This window comes from Protopterus annectens, chromosome 1.part2 (genome assembly GCF_019279795.1).
Source record: "Protopterus annectens isolate FY-2018-M chromosome 1.part2, PAN1.0, whole genome shotgun sequence".
Classification (NCBI taxonomy): Eukaryota; Metazoa; Chordata; order Ceratodontiformes; family Protopteridae; genus Protopterus; species Protopterus annectens.
The window spans coordinates 900,015,170-900,033,210 of record NC_056727.1 but is presented as its reverse complement, the minus strand read 5'-3'; the positions used below and the strand labels follow the sequence as shown (position 1 = coordinate 900,033,210).

The 18,041-nt window shown below is 43.2% G+C and overlaps 1 protein-coding gene across 2 annotated transcripts in view; it reads right to left on the bottom strand.

Moving 5' to 3' along the window:
* CDC42BPA (CDC42 binding protein kinase alpha) overlaps positions 1-18,041 on the bottom strand; it is a 3,351,611-nt gene that overhangs the window by 2,900,875 nt on the left and 432,695 nt on the right. For both annotated transcript variants that reach the window (XM_044059574.1, XM_044059584.1), the window contains exon 2: positions 4,609-4,700. In XM_044059574.1, the coding sequence (XP_043915509.1) occupies positions 4,609-4,700 (92 nt within the window). The remainder of the gene's footprint in view (positions 1-4,608; positions 4,701-18,041) is intronic.

The following is an 18,041-nucleotide window of genomic DNA, read 5'->3' as shown; positions in this document are numbered from 1 at the left end:
TTTAGATTTACTGAGGTGGAGCATGTCCATTAATTCTGGATTTGACATAGCTTTGTATGTCAGGCATAGATCACCTCGAAGTAGGCGGTATGCAACTGAGTAGAGCTGGAGTTTTTTTTAACCGAGCAGCATATGGCATCTGTTTGAGACCCTTGATCCTCTTGGTGAGATACTTTTGGGGTCTTTCTAATTGCTGCAGGTGTCGGGTAAGGTACATCCCAAAAGGGGCATTGTATTCTATGATGGGCCTGATGAGGGATGAATAAAGGGGTAAGATTACCTCTCTTGATCTAGATGTGAAACCCTTCATGATGAGGTGGGCTATGTAGAAGGTCTTTCTAACCACTTTGGCAATGTGGTTTTCAAAGGAGAGATTGCTATCAACTTGGGTCCCCAGGTCACTAATAACTTTCTCTGTACTTAATGGGTTTCCGCCTATGTGGTAATTTGTGGGCACATTGTTTTTGCCAAAGGATATGACTATACATTTTTTGGCATTTAGCTTTAAACCATGGCGCTGGCACCAGTTATCTGTCTCTGTGAGACCTTTTTGAAGGATGTTTGTGTCAGCTGGAGAGTTGATTATGGTGCCCAGTTTGCAGTCGTCTGCGAACTTGGTGAGCCATAGTCCTCCCACGTTTGCCTGTACCTCGGAAAAGTATATACCGAACAAGAGTGGTCCCAGGACAGAACCCTGTGGGATGCCACTTGTAACCGGTTTCGAGTCTGACATGGCTCCAGCAACTCTCACTCTGTGGGTTCTGTCTTTGAGCCAGTTGTGACCCATCTTGTGACATAGGGTTTATATTTAAGCTGGATAGCTTATCTATGATGCCCAGTGGGGTATTGTGTCAAATGCCTTTGCAAGGTCCAGATAGGCTGTGTGGACTACCTTCCTTCATCTATGGCTTTGGTGACTGTTTCGAAGAAGTCAACCAGGTTCAAAAGGCAGGATCTGCCCTTGACAAAGCCGAACTGGGTAGGATCTAGTGTCTGTAGGTCCCCAATGTCTTTGTTTATGAGCTCCATGATGATCCTCTCCATAGCCTTGCAGACTAAGCTAGTCAGGCTTATGGGGTGATAGTTTCCAGGGTCCGTAGAGGCTCCACCTTTGTGGAGTGGGACCACTGTTGCTGTACGCCATTCTGTGGGCACATATCCTGTAGTGAGGCTGAGATTGTATAGCTGTTTTATTTGAGGGATTAGTTCCTCTTGGAGTTCATGTAAGACGCAACCTGGGACGCCATCTGGTCCCATGGAAGCAGTGTTTTTTGCTTTGGAGAGGGCAGCCTTCACCTGAGCATCTGAGATGTTTGGGAGGCAGCCCTCTGCCGGGATAGATACTTGCTCTTTTCGGGAGGGGTGGAGAAGTTTGCACTGAACCTGTCTGCCAGGATATTGGCGATGTCTGTGGGTTCAGTGTATTTTTGTCGTTTAGAATCAACTCAGAACAAGTCTGGGAGTTGCATCCCAGGTTCCTAACATAACTGAAAAAGCCTTATGATTGTCTTTGGTGTCCTGTGCAATTTTTCTCTCGAAGCTGGCCTTGGAGGATTTTATGAGGGATCGTAATTTTTTGCTAGTACTGATCAGAGATGCCTTCCCTTTTAGGGATTTTGCTCTATCATGTAGTAGCTTCCTCCTTCTGTTGTACAGTTTATTTATGGCTGGGGTCCACCAGACTGGACGCCTGCCTTTGGATGATTGGGTCTTGGTTTTGTTTGGGATCGCATGATCCATGCATTCCTGGAGATGCCCGTAGAATGCATTTATATAGGATTCTGCAGTTTGGGCCGTAGTTTCCACTGGCCCTGGGGCCTTGAAGGATTCCACTTTGGTTTTGAGAAGTTCGCTTTTGAGAAGTTTTTCACTGTGGTTTTCTGGGCTGGGGGAGGGGTCGGGATGTGGACATCCAGTGAAATTAATTTATGGTCTGATCTTACCAATGAGGGATATACTTCTGGTGTGGAGCATAGAGTCCCCATGTTGGTAATGATCAGGTCTAGTATGTTGTCCCCTCTTGTGGGAGTGGTGACTAGTTGTTCCATAGCATTTGACTTTATAATTTCTAGGAATCTTTGGGCTAAGGTGCTGGGGCTTGAGTAGTGCTCCCAGTGAATGTTTGGGTAGTTGAAGTCGCCCAATATAATGGTGTTCGGAGAGATCTTCATGTTCTCCAATGTTTTCAGGAAAGCCGAGTGGGATTCCTGACTGAGAGGGTAGTCTGTAGGATGCTATAAACTGAAAAGCAGTCTTGCCCACTGTTAGTTGCACATGGATGGTCTCCGATACTTCGTGCAATGCCACTAACCTGGAGGTGTGGATATCCTTGATAAATATGGAAACTCCCCCTCCTTTTGTGGTTCAGTCCGGGTTTTGGGGCCGAAAAGCATGATATGAGGTATAGCCTGGTAGTGCTGGGGTGCTCTCTGGAGACTTGAACCAGGTTTCTGTCACTGCACAGATATCGATGTTCTCCATACTGAGGAGAGCTTCGAGTGCGTGCATCTTGAGGTTAAGACTTCTGGCATTTAGCAGCATTACCCTTAGTTTCTTGTTCCTTGTGCTGTCTATGGGGGTGGGTATGACTTTTGAGCCTTGCCTAAAAAAGGCACTATGGGGGTGGCAAGAGCCTTTGCCAATATCCGAAAGCCCAGTGGTGACAGGTGCAAGCCGTCCCTAGCGAAGCAACGTGGCTTGTCAAGCATGTCATCCCAGGCTGACAGTCACTGGATCCCCTTTGAATGACACCAAAATGTTTGTCTTTGTACTGTGGCATCATTCTAGGTGAGGGTAAGATGCTGCTCAAGGTCAGGGTCATACCAGCCTGGGCTACATGATCAGAGAGCTCCTCTATGTCTCTTTTCATGTAGTCCAGGGTAGTACGTCTCAGGTCATTCACACCAGCATGTACAATGACTGAGTCATATTTGTATTTGCTTTGGAGTGACCTGAGTGCTTGCGTTATGTGTCGGATCCTAGCACCAGACAAGCAGCTCACCGTGACCTTCTCTTTATTCAGCCTGGTGAGCGGGACGTCAGTGTGTCTGACAATAGAGTCACCTATAACAAGAGTATCAGATGTGTTATTCAGCCTTAAGGGCTGTGGCTGCTTGGCACACTGACTTTGTGGGTTATGTGTTGTGTGTGTTTTGTTTTGAGGCAGCGTTTGCTTGGATGTCTGCTTTGGAGGTCTCTGTTGCTTAGGTAGATTTTTATTTAGAGCCTCCGAGTATGTTTTTGTGTATTTATGTGTTTGGTTCGCTGATGTGGTGGGACTATGTGATACTGGAATTGTGTTGTGTGAGGTTACCTTCTCCTCCTGACTGGTTACACCAGTTTTGAGATGAGAGAGCTCAGCCTCCAGTTTGGCTAAATAGTTGCATCTCTCACATATATTTGAACCTGTTTGGAGGAGGAGAGGGTTGTCCGTGTACATGAGACAGTTGTAACACTGCCTCAAAATTCCCAGATTCACCAGCTGGACTGGAGAGGAAACCATTGACTGACCTTTGGACATGCTAGAGTAATAGGGAAACTGAATTTAAGACAGACCAATAGATGACAGGGTAATCGTAGAGAGTATAAGAGTAAGTAGTGCTTCTGGTTTAATGGTGCTAACTTGTAGGATTACTTAATTGGACCAGTGAAGGGCCTTAGAATGAGAATATGGTGTTTAAATTGAGAGATAGCGCAGTTCTAAGGGAAAAAGTGAAGAGGAGACTTTGTGGAGCCAGGAATAGTTTAAACCCAATTAGGCGGCGCTGCCCGCTGTTGCGCTAAGCACAAAAACGTGCAAAAGAGGGTTTTAAGAGAGGAAGATGAAGGAGTTTTGGAATTGACCCAAAATGGCCAATAAAACTACAGTTTCAAGTCAGTAACCACTCCCACAGGGGCAGGCAGGCTGCTCAATGTTTTTCACTGCCACTGATCAACAGAGAGACTTCCCTTTAGCCCAAGCAAAAAATGGCCTCACAGAAACTTACAAACAGTTCAAGAACAGCAAGCCTGTAGCTGAACTTTTTTAAATCTCAGAAAAGTGGGAAAAAAGCAAGATTTTTTTGTTTTTTTTCAGAGATAGCAGGGGTTCACAAGTATCAACAAGTTATAACAGTGCAGTAAATGACCCCACACAAGAGTGCTAGGCCAAAGACAGATAAAATGCAAGTTTTGAGAAAAAAACGATTTTAAAAATAAGTGCAAACAGGAAATTCAGTAAACAGCTCTAGGTTGTGCTCTAAATACAGTTACTAATACAGAAATCAAATTTAACAATATATAACAATATATATAAAACAAAGGAGTTCCTCACAAAAGCTCAAGGCAAAGGAGCAGAATAGACTTTCACAACCATCTCCACCTAACTCAATTCTTCTTCTTCTTTAAGAAGCTACTACTTGAGAGATCCCCCTGCAAATCAGTACTACAGACATCAGTTAAAGGGTTCCTTTAAACATTCCAAGGCATAAAAATACACAAATATTAAAAATCCTGTTTGAATATGTCAACATGTACTTCATAGCACGTCTCAAAAAGGTTACTAGGTAGAGACCACCACTGAACAAACCACTGAAGTTTCTCTAAGAATATCAAACTAAGACACCTTACCTCACCAAAGGCTCCTCGGCCAATCACTTTTAAAATTTCAAAGTCTTCTTTGTGAAGTCGCATCTGCTTCACCTTTGTTTCGAAAGTTTTGGCTGAAAAAGAGAAGGAATACATCAAAACTTGAGCCAAAGAGGACTCAACTGAATTGCTTACTAAAATACAATTTGTATGCAACTTTCTAATTAAAACAGCAAAAAAGTACAACTCCGATACAACTTAAAATGGTTTTCAGAGCATTATGGTAGAGGTTCACAGCACTTAAAATTAAGTGCATCCAGTACATGGTGTTGCCAACATCAAACCTTGCCTCTCTCCAACTCAACAACGGGATATATGTTTTAGGTAAGCTTTGCTATTTGTGCATTTCACTACAAGCAGCTCAACAGTTTAAAAACAGAATTACTTGGAAAAGAAATTGCTGGATAAAACACAAGTTGTAAATAATCAAGGGTAAACATGCAAACTTCACTATAACCGCTGCGGTGGTACGGCGGTAGCGTTGTTACCTCACAGCAAGAGGTTCTCCCGTTTGATTCTCGGCTTGGCTTGGGAGTGCCTTCTGTGTGGAGTCTGCATGTCCTCCCCGCGGTAGGGTAGCATTTCGAAAGACATAGTACAGTTTTGTACCTACCATAAATGTAGATGTCCGAACGGGATAGCATCTGCAGTCATAACAACTGGGTTGTCCTGTCGTCAGGCAGCCCTTCAGTCGGCCGGATTCCAAAGTCCGGGTCCGGCTTCGGCTGATGTCGCACTTCACCCGACGTCATCTCTGTTGGTCTTCGGGTATAAAGGCATCAGCCGATGCCATTTTCCTCAGTGTTTCTTGCCCCAGATGCCAGTAGCCCTCTTGAAGGCTAAAATTTGGATGGATGCCAATGTTTCCAAAAAGATAGAGGTAAACACAAAAATAAGCATGTATGTACATATATACAAACAAATACACCATAAAAGACTCCCCCCCACCAGCTAGCTATTAGGAGGGTAAACACCCTAGGAGTACCACAGAGGGGAAGGAGGGAGGGTAATCCTGACTGCAGATGCTATCCAGTTCGGACATCTACATTTATGGTAGGTACAAAACTGTACTATGTCCTTCATGGATGCATCTGCAGTCATAACAAGTGGGTAGAATACCATAGCCAACTAGGGGAGGAGGATAAAAGTAGATTATGGTGTGTTTAGGATCCCTTGCAGTACAGCAGTGGAAAACCCTGCTCGGGATCTGGAATAAAGAGGCAAATTATAATGCTTGGCAAATGTATGCACGGAGGTCCAAGTAGCCGCCTCAATAATGTCTTTGGTTGCCACTCCTTGTAAGAAGGCTGTGGTAGTGGCTGTTGCCCTTGTAGAATGAGGACTTATGTTCTGTGGAATTGGTTTTCCATGGAAGGAGTAACAGAATCGTATGCAATTTCCTATCCATTTGGAGATTGTCTGTTTGGAAATAGCTTTTCCTTCCCTTCCTGTTGCATAGGCTACAAAAAGTTGGTCAGTCTTTCTGCTACTTTTTGTTCTGTCCAAGTAGTAGCGTAGCTGTCTATGTACATCCAAGGTATGCAGTATTCTTTCCCCTCTGTTTTGTGGGTTGGGAAAGAAGGTAGGTAGGTGGATTGCCTGGTTTAAAGACACTCTGGATACCACCTTAGGCATAAATGTAGGATTAGTCCTCATGGACACTCTATCTTGGTGGAAGATTAGGAAGGGTTGCACTGCCATTAAGGCCTGTAGTTCTGAAACCCTCCTTGCTGAAGTAATTGCCAGTAGGAAAGCAGTTTTCCATGACAGGTGTTGTAGGTCTGCTGTTGCTGCTGGTTCAAAGGGTGATAGTGTCAACTTTTCTAGCACAAAGTTTAAGTCCCAAGCTGGTAATGGTGGTTTCCTTGGAGGTTTTACATTCTTGATTCCTCTGAGGAATTGCCTGAGTAAAGGGTGCGAAAAAACAGGTGGATCAAAGCTGTATTCTGCTGAAATAGCTGATGCATGTATCTTGATGGAGGAGTAGGACAGGCCTGAATGAAGAAGTTCGGCCAGATACTCCAGAATGTTAGGCATATCTATGTTTGACACATCTTTTCCTCTTTCAGTACTCCAAATGACAAACCTTTTCCATTTTCCAGCATAGTTCCTTCTTGTTGAAGGTCTGCGTGCTTCAAGAATAATGTCTTTAACTCTTTGGGAAAGTTCTGGATTAGCTGCTGCTATGTGATGTTCCATGCAGTCAGTTGCAACGTTTCTAGGTTTGGATGTATGATGCTATAGTTGTTCTGAGTTAACATCAAAGGCATCAGGGGTATTGGCCACATATTGTTCCGAAACATGCTCCTCAGCAGTGGGTGCCAGTGTTGTCTTGGCCAGTTTGGAGCTATCAGGATTATCCTTGGACGTTCTTCCTTGATTTTTAGTAGTACTTTGTGTATCAAGGGAAGAGGTGGGAATGCATATGCTGTTAGGCCTTTCCAGCTGAAGGAGAGCGAATCCACTTTCCATGCTAGTGGGTGGAATGTCCTTGTGCAGAATTTTTTGAGCTGGTGATTGAGAGGTGATGCGAATAGATCTATCTGAGGCATTCCCCATTTCTTTGAGATGGTCTTGAAGATGTCCGGGTGCAGCTTCCATTCGTGGGCATCCGATGTGGTTCTGCTTAATATGTCTGCTAGAGTATTTTCTTTGCCGGTACAAATATTGCCTGTAACTGGATGTTGTAGCTGAGTGCCAGGGTCCACAGCTCCAAAGTCATTCTGCATAGGGGGTATGAATGAGTGCCTCCCTGTTTGTTGATGTACCACATGACTGTGGTGTTGTCTGTCCTTATCATCAACTGGCCCTCTTTGAGAAATGGTCTGAACTTTTGGATTGCCAGTTTTACTGCCAGCATTTCTTTTAGGTTGATGTGCAGGTGAAGTTGATCCTGTGTCCACAATCCTTGCACGCATTTGTCCAGCATGTGGGCCCCCCATCCTAGGTCTGAAGCGTCTGTTGTGATGGTCTGGCTTGCTTGACATCTGCGAAAGGGTAGGCCTGGGTTTGACTGGCATGCCTGAGCCCACCATAGGAACTCCTGTTTTAAGCATGGAATTAGTGGGATTTCTGTTTCTAGGCTGTGTCTGTGTTGGGACCATAAATTCTTTAGGTACCACTGTAGTTTTCTCATATGTAGTCTGGCAAATGGGACCAAGATTATGCATATTTGCCATGAAGCCCAAGGCCTGCAGTACTTTTCTTGCTGTTAACTTGTTCAGTTTTGTTAGTGCCAAGAAGTAAAGAGGGAGTTCTTTTTGTTTTTCTGTAGTTAGGAATGCCATTTGTTTTACTGTGTCCAATTCCGCGCCCAAGAATGTCCTTGTTTGGGATGGTATCAGCCTTGACTTTTGTAAATTGACTGTGTATCCCAGTGCTTGTAGCAAGTAAATGACCCTTTGTAAATCTGTTGTCAGCTTGCTTTTGTTGTCCCCTTGTAGCAGGCAGTCGTCCAGGTATGGGTAAATTTGAATTCCCTGTAGTCTGCAATGGGCGATTACTGATGCCAGGCATTTTGTGAATACTCTGGGCAGTAGATAAGCCAAAGGGCAATGCTGAGAATTGATAGTGCTCTGATCCTGCAAGAAATCTGAGGTATCTTCTGCAGATTGGTCGAATGGGGACGTGCAGGTATGCCTCCTTGAGATCTAGAGTTACCAGCCAACACTCCTTGCCCAGCATGGGAAGAAGTTGCTGTAGGGTCAGCATTTTGAATTTTGGGACAATGATGTATGTATTTAAGGTGGACAGGTCGAGAATTGGTCTCCAACTTTTTTCCTTTCTTGGAACTAGGAATAGTCTGGAGTAGAACCCCTTTCCTTGCTCTGCTGTTGGCACTCTTTCCACAGCTCTCATGTTTGCTAACTCCATTATCTGTTGTAGAGCCTCTGTTTTTGATTTGGAGGTAGATTTGGCATTCCTCTTGACTGGTAAAGTGTGGAAGTGGAACCGGTAACCTTGATCTATGGTTTGTAAAATCCACTTGTCTTTTGTTATGTAGTGCCAGTTCTTTGAAAATAAGGTTAACTTTCCGCCTAGAGGAGCTGCTATTTGTTCCCTGGTAGGCGGATTTAGGGTTAAGTCACTGTGGTTGTGTTGATGTAGTGGCAGTGGTTGTGTCTGTGCCTCTGTTGTTACCTTGCCACTGTCGTCCTCTGTAGGCACCTCCTCTGGATTGGTTTCTGCCTCTGGAACGTCTATTCCTGCCCCTTTGAGATCTTGTGGAGTCAGGAAAGGACCAATTTTTGGCAGGCCAGTTCCTTCTAAACCTTGGGGGTTGAACCTGCAAGAAATCTTTAACCGTTTGAACAGATTTTGCCTTTTCTTCCATTTTCTTCATAACCTGCTGGGCAGGTGTACCAAACAAACTTGTCTTATCCATAGGAGCATCTAGCAACTTAGCTTTAACATGATCCGGTAAAGCTTGCTCCTTTAGCCATGCATGCCTTCTTATCACTGTGCCAGTCATGGCTGATCTAAATGAAGCCTCCAGTGCATCATAGCCACATTTTAAGGAATGGTTACTAACCTGTTGTATGTTATTTACCATTTCTAATACATATTTCTTATCAAGAGATTCATCAGTGGTTAGCTTTTTAGTTAACTGATCAAGCATAAACTCTTGGTATTGTATCATGTGAAACTGACAGTTTAAAGCTCTAGCTGAGAGAGTAGCTGAAGTGTAGACCTTTTTACCCCATCTGTCTAATGACCTTGCTTCCCTTTCAGAAGGAATAGGGTTTTAGCTATGGTCGGCTACTGCCTTGGGACCCTGGGATATGGTTTCGGGGTCTGCAAGTGGGGCCTTGTAAAGGTGGTGATGAGTATCTGGCACCCTGTAAAATCTGTCTGGTTTGGCATGGGCTGGGGGTAAAGAATCTGGAGCGGAGCAGACATCACTGAAAGCATCATCCACCACAGAGAGAACAGGAGGTATAGCTAAGGGCCTGTGCTGTGGAAGGTGCAGAAAGGTCCTAAGTCTTTTTCTGGAGTCTGAAAAATCCTGTTGCTGCCATTGGAACTGCTCTCATGGCATGTAAGGTTTCCCCAAAGGAGAATTCTTCTGGTGGGGAAGCAGCTGGAATGGATTCTTCAGCATCAGAATCTTCAAAATTGGAGAAAGGAGCCTCTGGCTGGTCAGTTATGGCTGATTCATCAGCAGAATCATCAGAGGACACTGGCTCAGGGGGCTCTGCCCTAGGTCTCTTCTCTGGGGCTGAGAGGCCCTGTCTGGGTGAGATTGAGATCCTCTAATTAATGAAATTAAATCTTCTGCCAAAGTAAGCATTTGAGAACTAGAAGAGGGCCTGGTAGTGGGGGGTTTAACAGGCACTGTTTTAGTAGTCTTGGCTGCTTTAGCCCTGGCGAAGGCCTTAATGGACATGGCTGCTGGAGGCCTAGCAGCACCACGTGCAGGGGTAGAGACATCCAAGGGAATGGTGTCTGATAAGTCAGTGGCAACCACCGTAGTGGATAAAATTTCTGAGGCCGATTCAAGAGTGGTAGCAGGGGCCTCAGTTGTAGAGATAGATTCAGCTGTACTTTGATCAGTTTTCTCGGTTTCGGCCGAAACCGAGACACTCGCGGTTTGCTTAACCATGGTTTCGGCCGAAACCGCGGACCGCGAATGTCGGTCTTTATCTTTGCGTTTTTTGGCAGATTGGGTAGTCGGAGGATCCGACGGCATAATGTACGCAAAATCAGAACCGAAAAACTGTTCAGCAAACTCCGACCGGCAGCCTAAGCGTTCGTCGGTTGAAAGAAGCACAGGCTGAACAGGCTGCTACGTCGTGGGCTGGGCCTAAACAAGGCAGACAGTAAGAGTGGAAATCTTTATGAGGTATTTGTTTCCCACAGGTTAAACAATTATTAACTTTTTCTGACATCGGCTGAGGCAAGAAAGAGTCCCCAACGGGTACTTAGCTTTAGAAGTCTTGAAGTAGTATTCGTAGAAGTAATCTCTGGATCCGACCGACCGGCACTTGCGAACAGCTTCTGCTTGAGCCACGGCAAGAAAGACTGAGGAAAATGGCGTCGGCTGATGCCTTTATACCCGAAGACCAACAGAGATGACGTCGGGTGAAGTGCGACATCAGCCGAAGCCGGACCCGGACTTTGGAATCCGGCCGACTGAAGGGCTGCCTGACGACAGGACAACCCACTTGTTATGACTGCAGATGCATCCATGAAGGACATCATCGATATCTGTGCAGTGACAGAAACCTGGTTCAAGGCTCCAGAGAACCCCAGCACTACCAGGTTATACCTCATATCATGCTTTTCGGCCCCAAAACCCGGACAGAACCACAAAAGGAGGGGGAGTTCCCATATTTATCAAGGATATCCACACCTCCGGGTTAGTGGCAGTACACGAAGTATCGGAGACCATCCATGTGCAACTGACAGTGGGAAGACTGCTTTTCAGTTTATAGCATCCTACAGACCACCCTCTGAAAGTCAGGAATCCCACTCTGCTTTCCTGAAAACATTGGAGAACACTAAGATCTCTCCGAACAACATTATATTGGGCGACTTCAACTACCCAAACATAGACTGGGAGCATTACTCAAGCCCCAGCACCTTAGCCCAAAGGTTCCTGGAATTTATAAACTCAAATGCTATGGAACAACTAGTCAGCACTCCCACAAGAGGGGAAAACATACTAGACCTGATCATTACCAACATGGGGAATCTATGCTCCATACCAGAAGTATATCCCTCATTGGTAAGATCAGACCATAAATTAATTTCACTGGATATCCACATCCCGACCCCACCCCCAGCCCAGAAAACCACAGTGAAAAACTTCTCAAAGCGAACTTCACACTTCTCAAAACTGAAGTGGAATCCTTCAAGGCCCCAGGGCCAGTGGAAACTACGGCCCAAACTGCAGAATCCTATAAAAACGCATTCTACGGACATCTCCAGGAATGCATGGATCATGCTATCCCAAACAAAATCAAGACCCAATCATCCAAAGGCAGGCATCCAGTCTGGTGGACCCCAGCCATAAATAAACTGTACAACAGAAGGAGGAAGCTACTACATGATAGAGCAAAATCCCTAAAAGGGAAGGCATCTCTGATCAGTACTAGCAAAAAATTACGATCCCTCATAAAATCCTCCAAGGCCAGCTTCGAGAGAAAAATTGCACAGGACACTAAAGACAATCATACCTAACCAATAGACAACAAGCAGTTCTTTGGGCAGATAATATATCATCTCTTCTACCTGTCACCCTGGGAGTCCCTCAGGGCTCTATTCTAGGTCCACTTCTCTTCTCTCTTTTTATTAACGACCTGCATGTAACAATCCCAAATGCCACCTGCATTCAATATGCAGATGATTCAACTTTAATCTGTTCAGCAAGCTCACCATCTGCACTACATTCCCTGACACAGAAAGTATTCAATTCAGTTGAAACCTGGCTCACTAAACGTTGTCTCCTTCTTAATGCTAAGAAACCCAAGCTCCTTCTTTTTACACCAACCAATAAGTCCACCCCAATAGATTTCTCTATCACTTCCAATAATGATACTATCATACACCCTGACTGCACAACCAAGTTGTTAGGAATTGCTATTGATAACAACCTTACATTTGATAATCACATAAATAACACCATTAAAACTATCAACAAGAAAATTGGTTCCTTATATCGAATCAAACCCTTCTTAACTCCAACAGCTAAAACCCAAATTGCACACTCCCATTTAATTTCTACTCTTCTTTATGCCTCTCCCATATATACTAACCTCAAAAAGAATAACCTTGTCAAACTAGAGCATGCCTATAACAACATCGCCAGATTTTCCACGGGTAATCCTTTTGCACCCACCACTGCCTAAATCTCATGCAGCTGGGCTGGCTAGAAATTCAAAACCTTCTAAAATCTCCCAACTAACCATGGCCCACAAGATATTTTATCAACCTAATAGAACTCCTATACTATCCAATCTCATAATCCCTATAAAACCTAGATATACTACGCTCCTCTAACAAGCTTCTAGCTAGCATAACCAAAACTAACAATTTGGCTGGAAACTCCCTGTTTTCTAACACTGTGGGAAAAGACTGGAACCTACTTCCCAAAGAGCTAACATCACTCTCTTCTTTGCCTCTCTTTAAACAAAAGCTCAAAACACACTTTAAAATACACTGGTTATGCCCATGCAGTAAACCAGACTAACCCTTCCTTGCCTGTGCTCTTATTTGTCTATACCATACTAAGTTTTTTTTTATGTTTTCCTCATTATTTCTCTTATGAGGAACTGAACTGGTGATCACAATGATACATACTGGTTGACAAAAAAAAAAAAAAAAAAGATGCATACTTTATTTCAACTATGTTTATGTACTATGTAACAATTATGATTCCTTCATTGTTTGTATTTCATGTTTTTACTGTTTGGAGCTTTTCTCCCCGGGCCTCTACTGAAAATGGAAATATATCCAACTAGACCAGCCCGGTCAACAAATGTAAAATAAAAATAAATAAAATAAAAATAAGGCTTTTTTCAGTTATGTTAGGAACCTGGGATGCAACTCCCAGACTTGTTCTGAGTTGATTCTAAACGACAAAAAATACACTGAACCCACAGACATCGCCAATATCCTGGCAGACAGGCTCAGTGCAAACTTCTCCACCCCCACCCCCCCCAAAAGAGCAAGTATCTATCCCGGCAGAGTGCAGCCTCCCAAACATCTCTGATGCTCAGGTGAAGGCCGCCCTCTCCAAAGCAAAAAACACTGCTTCCATGGGACCAGATGGCGTCCCGGGTTGCGTCCTACATGAACTCCAAGAAGAACTAATCCCTCAAGTAAAACTGCTGTACAGTCTCAGCCTCACTACAGGATATGTGCCCAAAGAATGGCGTACAGCAACAGTGGTCCCACTCCACAAAGGTGGCGCCTCTGCGGACCCTGGAAACTATCGTCCCATAAGCCTGACTAGCCTAGTATGCAAGGTTATGGAGAGGATCATCATGGAACTCATAAACAAAGACATTGGGGACCTACAGACACTAGATCCTACCCAATTTGGCTTCAAGGGCAGATCCTGCCTTTTGAACCTGGTCGACTTCTTCGAAACAGTCAACAAGGCCATAGATGAAGGGAAGGTAGTCCACACAGCCTATCTGGACCTCGCAAAGGCATATGACACAATACCCCACTCGGGCATCATAGATAAGCTATCCAGCGTAAATATAAACCCCTATGTCACAAGATGGGTCACAAACTGGCTCAAAGACAGAACCCACAGAGTCAGAGTTGCTGGAGCTATGTCAGACTCGAAACCGGTCACAAGTGGCGTCCCACAAGGTTCTGTCCTGGGACCTCTCTTGTTCGGTATTTACTTTTCTGAGGTACAGGCCAACGTGGGAGGACTATGGCTCACCAAGTTCGCAGATGACTGCAAACTGGGCGCCATAATCGACTATCCAGCTGACACAAACATCCTTCAAAAAGGTCTTGCAGAGATGGATAACTGGTGCCAGAGCCATGGTCTAAAGCTAAATGCCAAAAAGTGTATAGTCATACCCTTTGGCAAAAACAATGTGCCCACAAAGTACCAAATAGGTGGTAACCCATTAAGTACAGAGAAAGTAATTAGGGATCTGGGGACCCAAGTTGATAGCAATCTCTCCTTTGACAACCACATTGCCAAAGTGGTTAGAAAGACCTTCTACATAGCCCACCTCATCATGAAAGGATTCACATCCAGATCAAGAGAGGTAATCGTGCCCCTTTATTCACCCCTCATCAGGCCCATCATAGAATACAATGCCCCCTTTGGGATGTACCTTACCCGACACCTGCAGCAATTAGAAAGGCCCCAAAAGTACCTCACCAGGAGGATCAAGGGACTCAAACAGATGCCATATGCTGCTCGGTTAAAAAAACTCCAGCTCTACTCAGTTGCATACCACCTACTTCGAGGCGATCTATGCCTGACATATAAAGCTATGTCCAACCCAGAATTAATGGACATGCTCCACCTCAGTAAATCTAAATCCCTTAGAGCCACGCGCTCGAGGGACTTGAACCTCAGCACAGAAATAAATAGAACATGCTGGAGGACAGATTCATAACCCAGAGGCTCCCTTCGCTCTGGAATAGAATTCCAATTCATGTTAGGCAGAGCACCTCACTGACTCTCTTCAAGAAGAATCTTGATGAGTGGATGGGGGATCGTAGGTTTGTCCCGGGGATTACTTCTGTGTCACTATTAGACAGAGGCACAGTAAACTAAACTTTAAAAAGGGCACAGTATACTCAAATCAAGGGATGGCGTAAGCCAAATACAATCGGGCTAGGCTTGTAAATGCCCCCAGGGCAGATAGCCTAGTATGAACCTATGTTCAATGGACTTTGTAAACCAGCATCTACATAGTCCACTATCTTGGGCTGCCAATATTAACCTTTGATTTCTTGGTTTGAATTTGCCTCTCCTTAACCATTCCTGCGTTCATTCTTGATCAACATGAGGCTCTTCCAGACATTTTCTATACTTGCAACTATATTTATGTTTTTTCCAGATTTCTTGCCTTCTCATTTGGTTCTTCACCTTATACTCTTTCTTTTGTTTTTTGGCACATTCATTTGCTGCCTGCTTTTTATCCACTTCTGCTTGATGTTGACATGCTTCTGCTAAATTAAGCAGAGACATCATCTTATATTTATTCTCCTCATGTTCCAAAACTTTCACTACATTTGGATCTTGTGAGGTCAGTAAATATGTGGGGACTCCCACGATTGCAGACCTATACATGTAATCAATTTCAAGGAGGCACAGCCCTCCTTCGGAACGGGGAATATATAATCTTGGTATACACTGATTTTTATAAATCATTTGGTGAGCATGAAGCATCCTTCTTGTTTTAATATCCAATCTATCCAACACTTTTTGGGGCAGCCAATCACTCCAAAACTATAAGTTAGGACAGGAAGAGCAAATTGATTTATAGCTTGGATCTTGTTCCAAGATGTCAATGCTGTTTTCAGGATTAATTCAAGTCTTCTAAAGCACCACATACTGAGTTTTATTCGCATTTGTTCATGTTTTATTGCTGATCCTTCATCAATTCCCAAGTATTTATACACTCCCTCTTGATCACATTCTTGTCCCAAACTGATGTTTTCCTGGTGCTGCAGTTTTCCTTTTTTAAAGGTTGCTTTTGCATATTTATCAAGACCAAATGACATTCCAATATCATCTGAAAAAGTTTTGACAACCTGCAGCTATGTTTTCAGTTCCTCATCTGATGAGCTATACAGTTTTAAATCATCGACAAAGACAAGATGAGAAGTCATTAGACTTTGTTGTTTTCTAGGGGCCAAATTGTAGCCATGGCCTAAGCTGTTAAGTAAACAGCTTAATGGATTAATGGCAATGCAGAATAGCAACGGTGACAAAGAGTCACCCTGGAATATCCCCCTTTGAATTTTTATCTCTGGGATAATAATCTGTCCTTTATCATGGCTTAATTGCAAAGTGGTCTGCCACTGTTTAATAGTTACTGTAATGTAGTCAATCAGTGTAGGGTGTATCTTATGCATTTTTAAGCACTCTTTTTATCCATGAATGTGGAATACTATCAAATGCTTTTTTGTAGACAATCCATGCCATAATTAGATTCGTCCCCTTCTTACAGTTCTCCACTATAACTTTGTTTAACAACAAATGATCCTTTGTTCCATATGACTCTTTTGTTGCCCTTTTGTTCTACTGCCATAATTGAGTTTTCTTCTAAATGACTATAAACTCTGTCGGCGTCAATTCCCATGTATAATTTATACATCATTGGAAGACAAGTTATTGGTCTATAATTTTTAGGGTAGCTTGCAGGTTCATTATTAAGAGCATTGTTTTCCTGTTGTTAAGCAGTGCGGTGTGTGTTTGGAGTGCACATATAAATAGTTCTTACTCATGGCTAAATCCTCGTGCAAAGAAGTTAATACTTTAAGCCAAAAATTAGGTACTGCATCTGGGCCTGGGGTTTTCCAGTTAGAGGTTTTCTCAACTTTGTTTCTTTCTTTCTGGCTGTTATTTCATCCCATTTCATATCCTGTACCTTTAAACTTCTTATTATTTCTTTTACTTCTTCTATCCATTCAGCATCTTTGTTATGTTCCACAGGATCTTCATAGATACTTCTCCAAAATGTATCTACTTCCTCTTTTTTTGGCGGTCTTTCAATTCCTTTTACCTTATTTCCCAATTCTCTATAAAACTTTTTTGGGTCATTAATAAATTGCTTATTTTGTGCTTTTCCCTTACATTTATCTTCGTATCTGCTAAGTCTTTCCGCCTGTTTTGAAATTTTTAGTTTATCCCCAATAGTGCATAATAGATCCTGGTCTGTTCTAATACTGCGCATTGTTTTTATCACATCTATCTTTCTTAGTATTTTTGTTGATTTATTCCCCCTTCTATAATCTTCTAACAATGACACTTCTTGTCTTAGCTGCTTTATAGTTTTCTCTACTCGATATTTCCATGATGATATTCACTTTTGCACCCTCTTTTCCCTTGCTACCCTGTGTTACTGTGGTACAACTTTATCAGTTATTAATTTAGCAGCACAGCAATATATCCTGTTTACTTCTGTTACATCGTATGGATCTCTATGGACAGTCAATTACTGTGTTCATTTGTTTTATCAAGCTTCTGACTTTTGGGGTTTTATTAACCTTCTGCAGTCTATTCCTCTCACTGATCTTGATATATCTGTCTTTGTCTATTAAATCAAGCAACTCTTCTCTTAACTCATTTTCTTCCATACTGAGGGCACATCCCTTGTTTTTCGTTTCCTGCGGGCATTCTATAGAAAGTTCTACAGCATCTTCCTGTGGCACATTCTCTTCAATTTCATCCTGTGTCATCTATTGTTCTGTCTTATGGGAACTCACTGGCCTATCACTCCTCAACATTGACTGTATCAGAGTTTCCATAGTTTCCTATTCCTTTCCTTGCTGTCTAGCTTCAAATGAACGTTTATACTGGTTTCCTGTGGAAGGCTCCAAAATATCTTGATATGGCACCTGACCAATTACTTCCTGTGACACTGGTTTCCCCTTAATTTGGATATCCATTGCTCTATCCTGATGTGGTGCTTTCTGTATTCAATTTCTACACTGAATCATTTTCTTTGCAGCTGTTCCATAACCTCAATTTCTGTTTCTCTGACTTCTCCATTACTAATCTCTTTTTCTACTTTTCCCCTTAGTCTTCTTATTTTTTGTATTGTAAAGTTTTCCATATCCAGATTCATTTCCCTATATTTTTCTTCAAATATCTTTGGTGCTGCTCTTATTGTATTGGTTAGTTTTGCTTTCTCCTTTGCATAAATATTACACCATATTAAATATCTTTTCCTTTCCCCTGTCCATATTTCTTCTTCACATGTCTC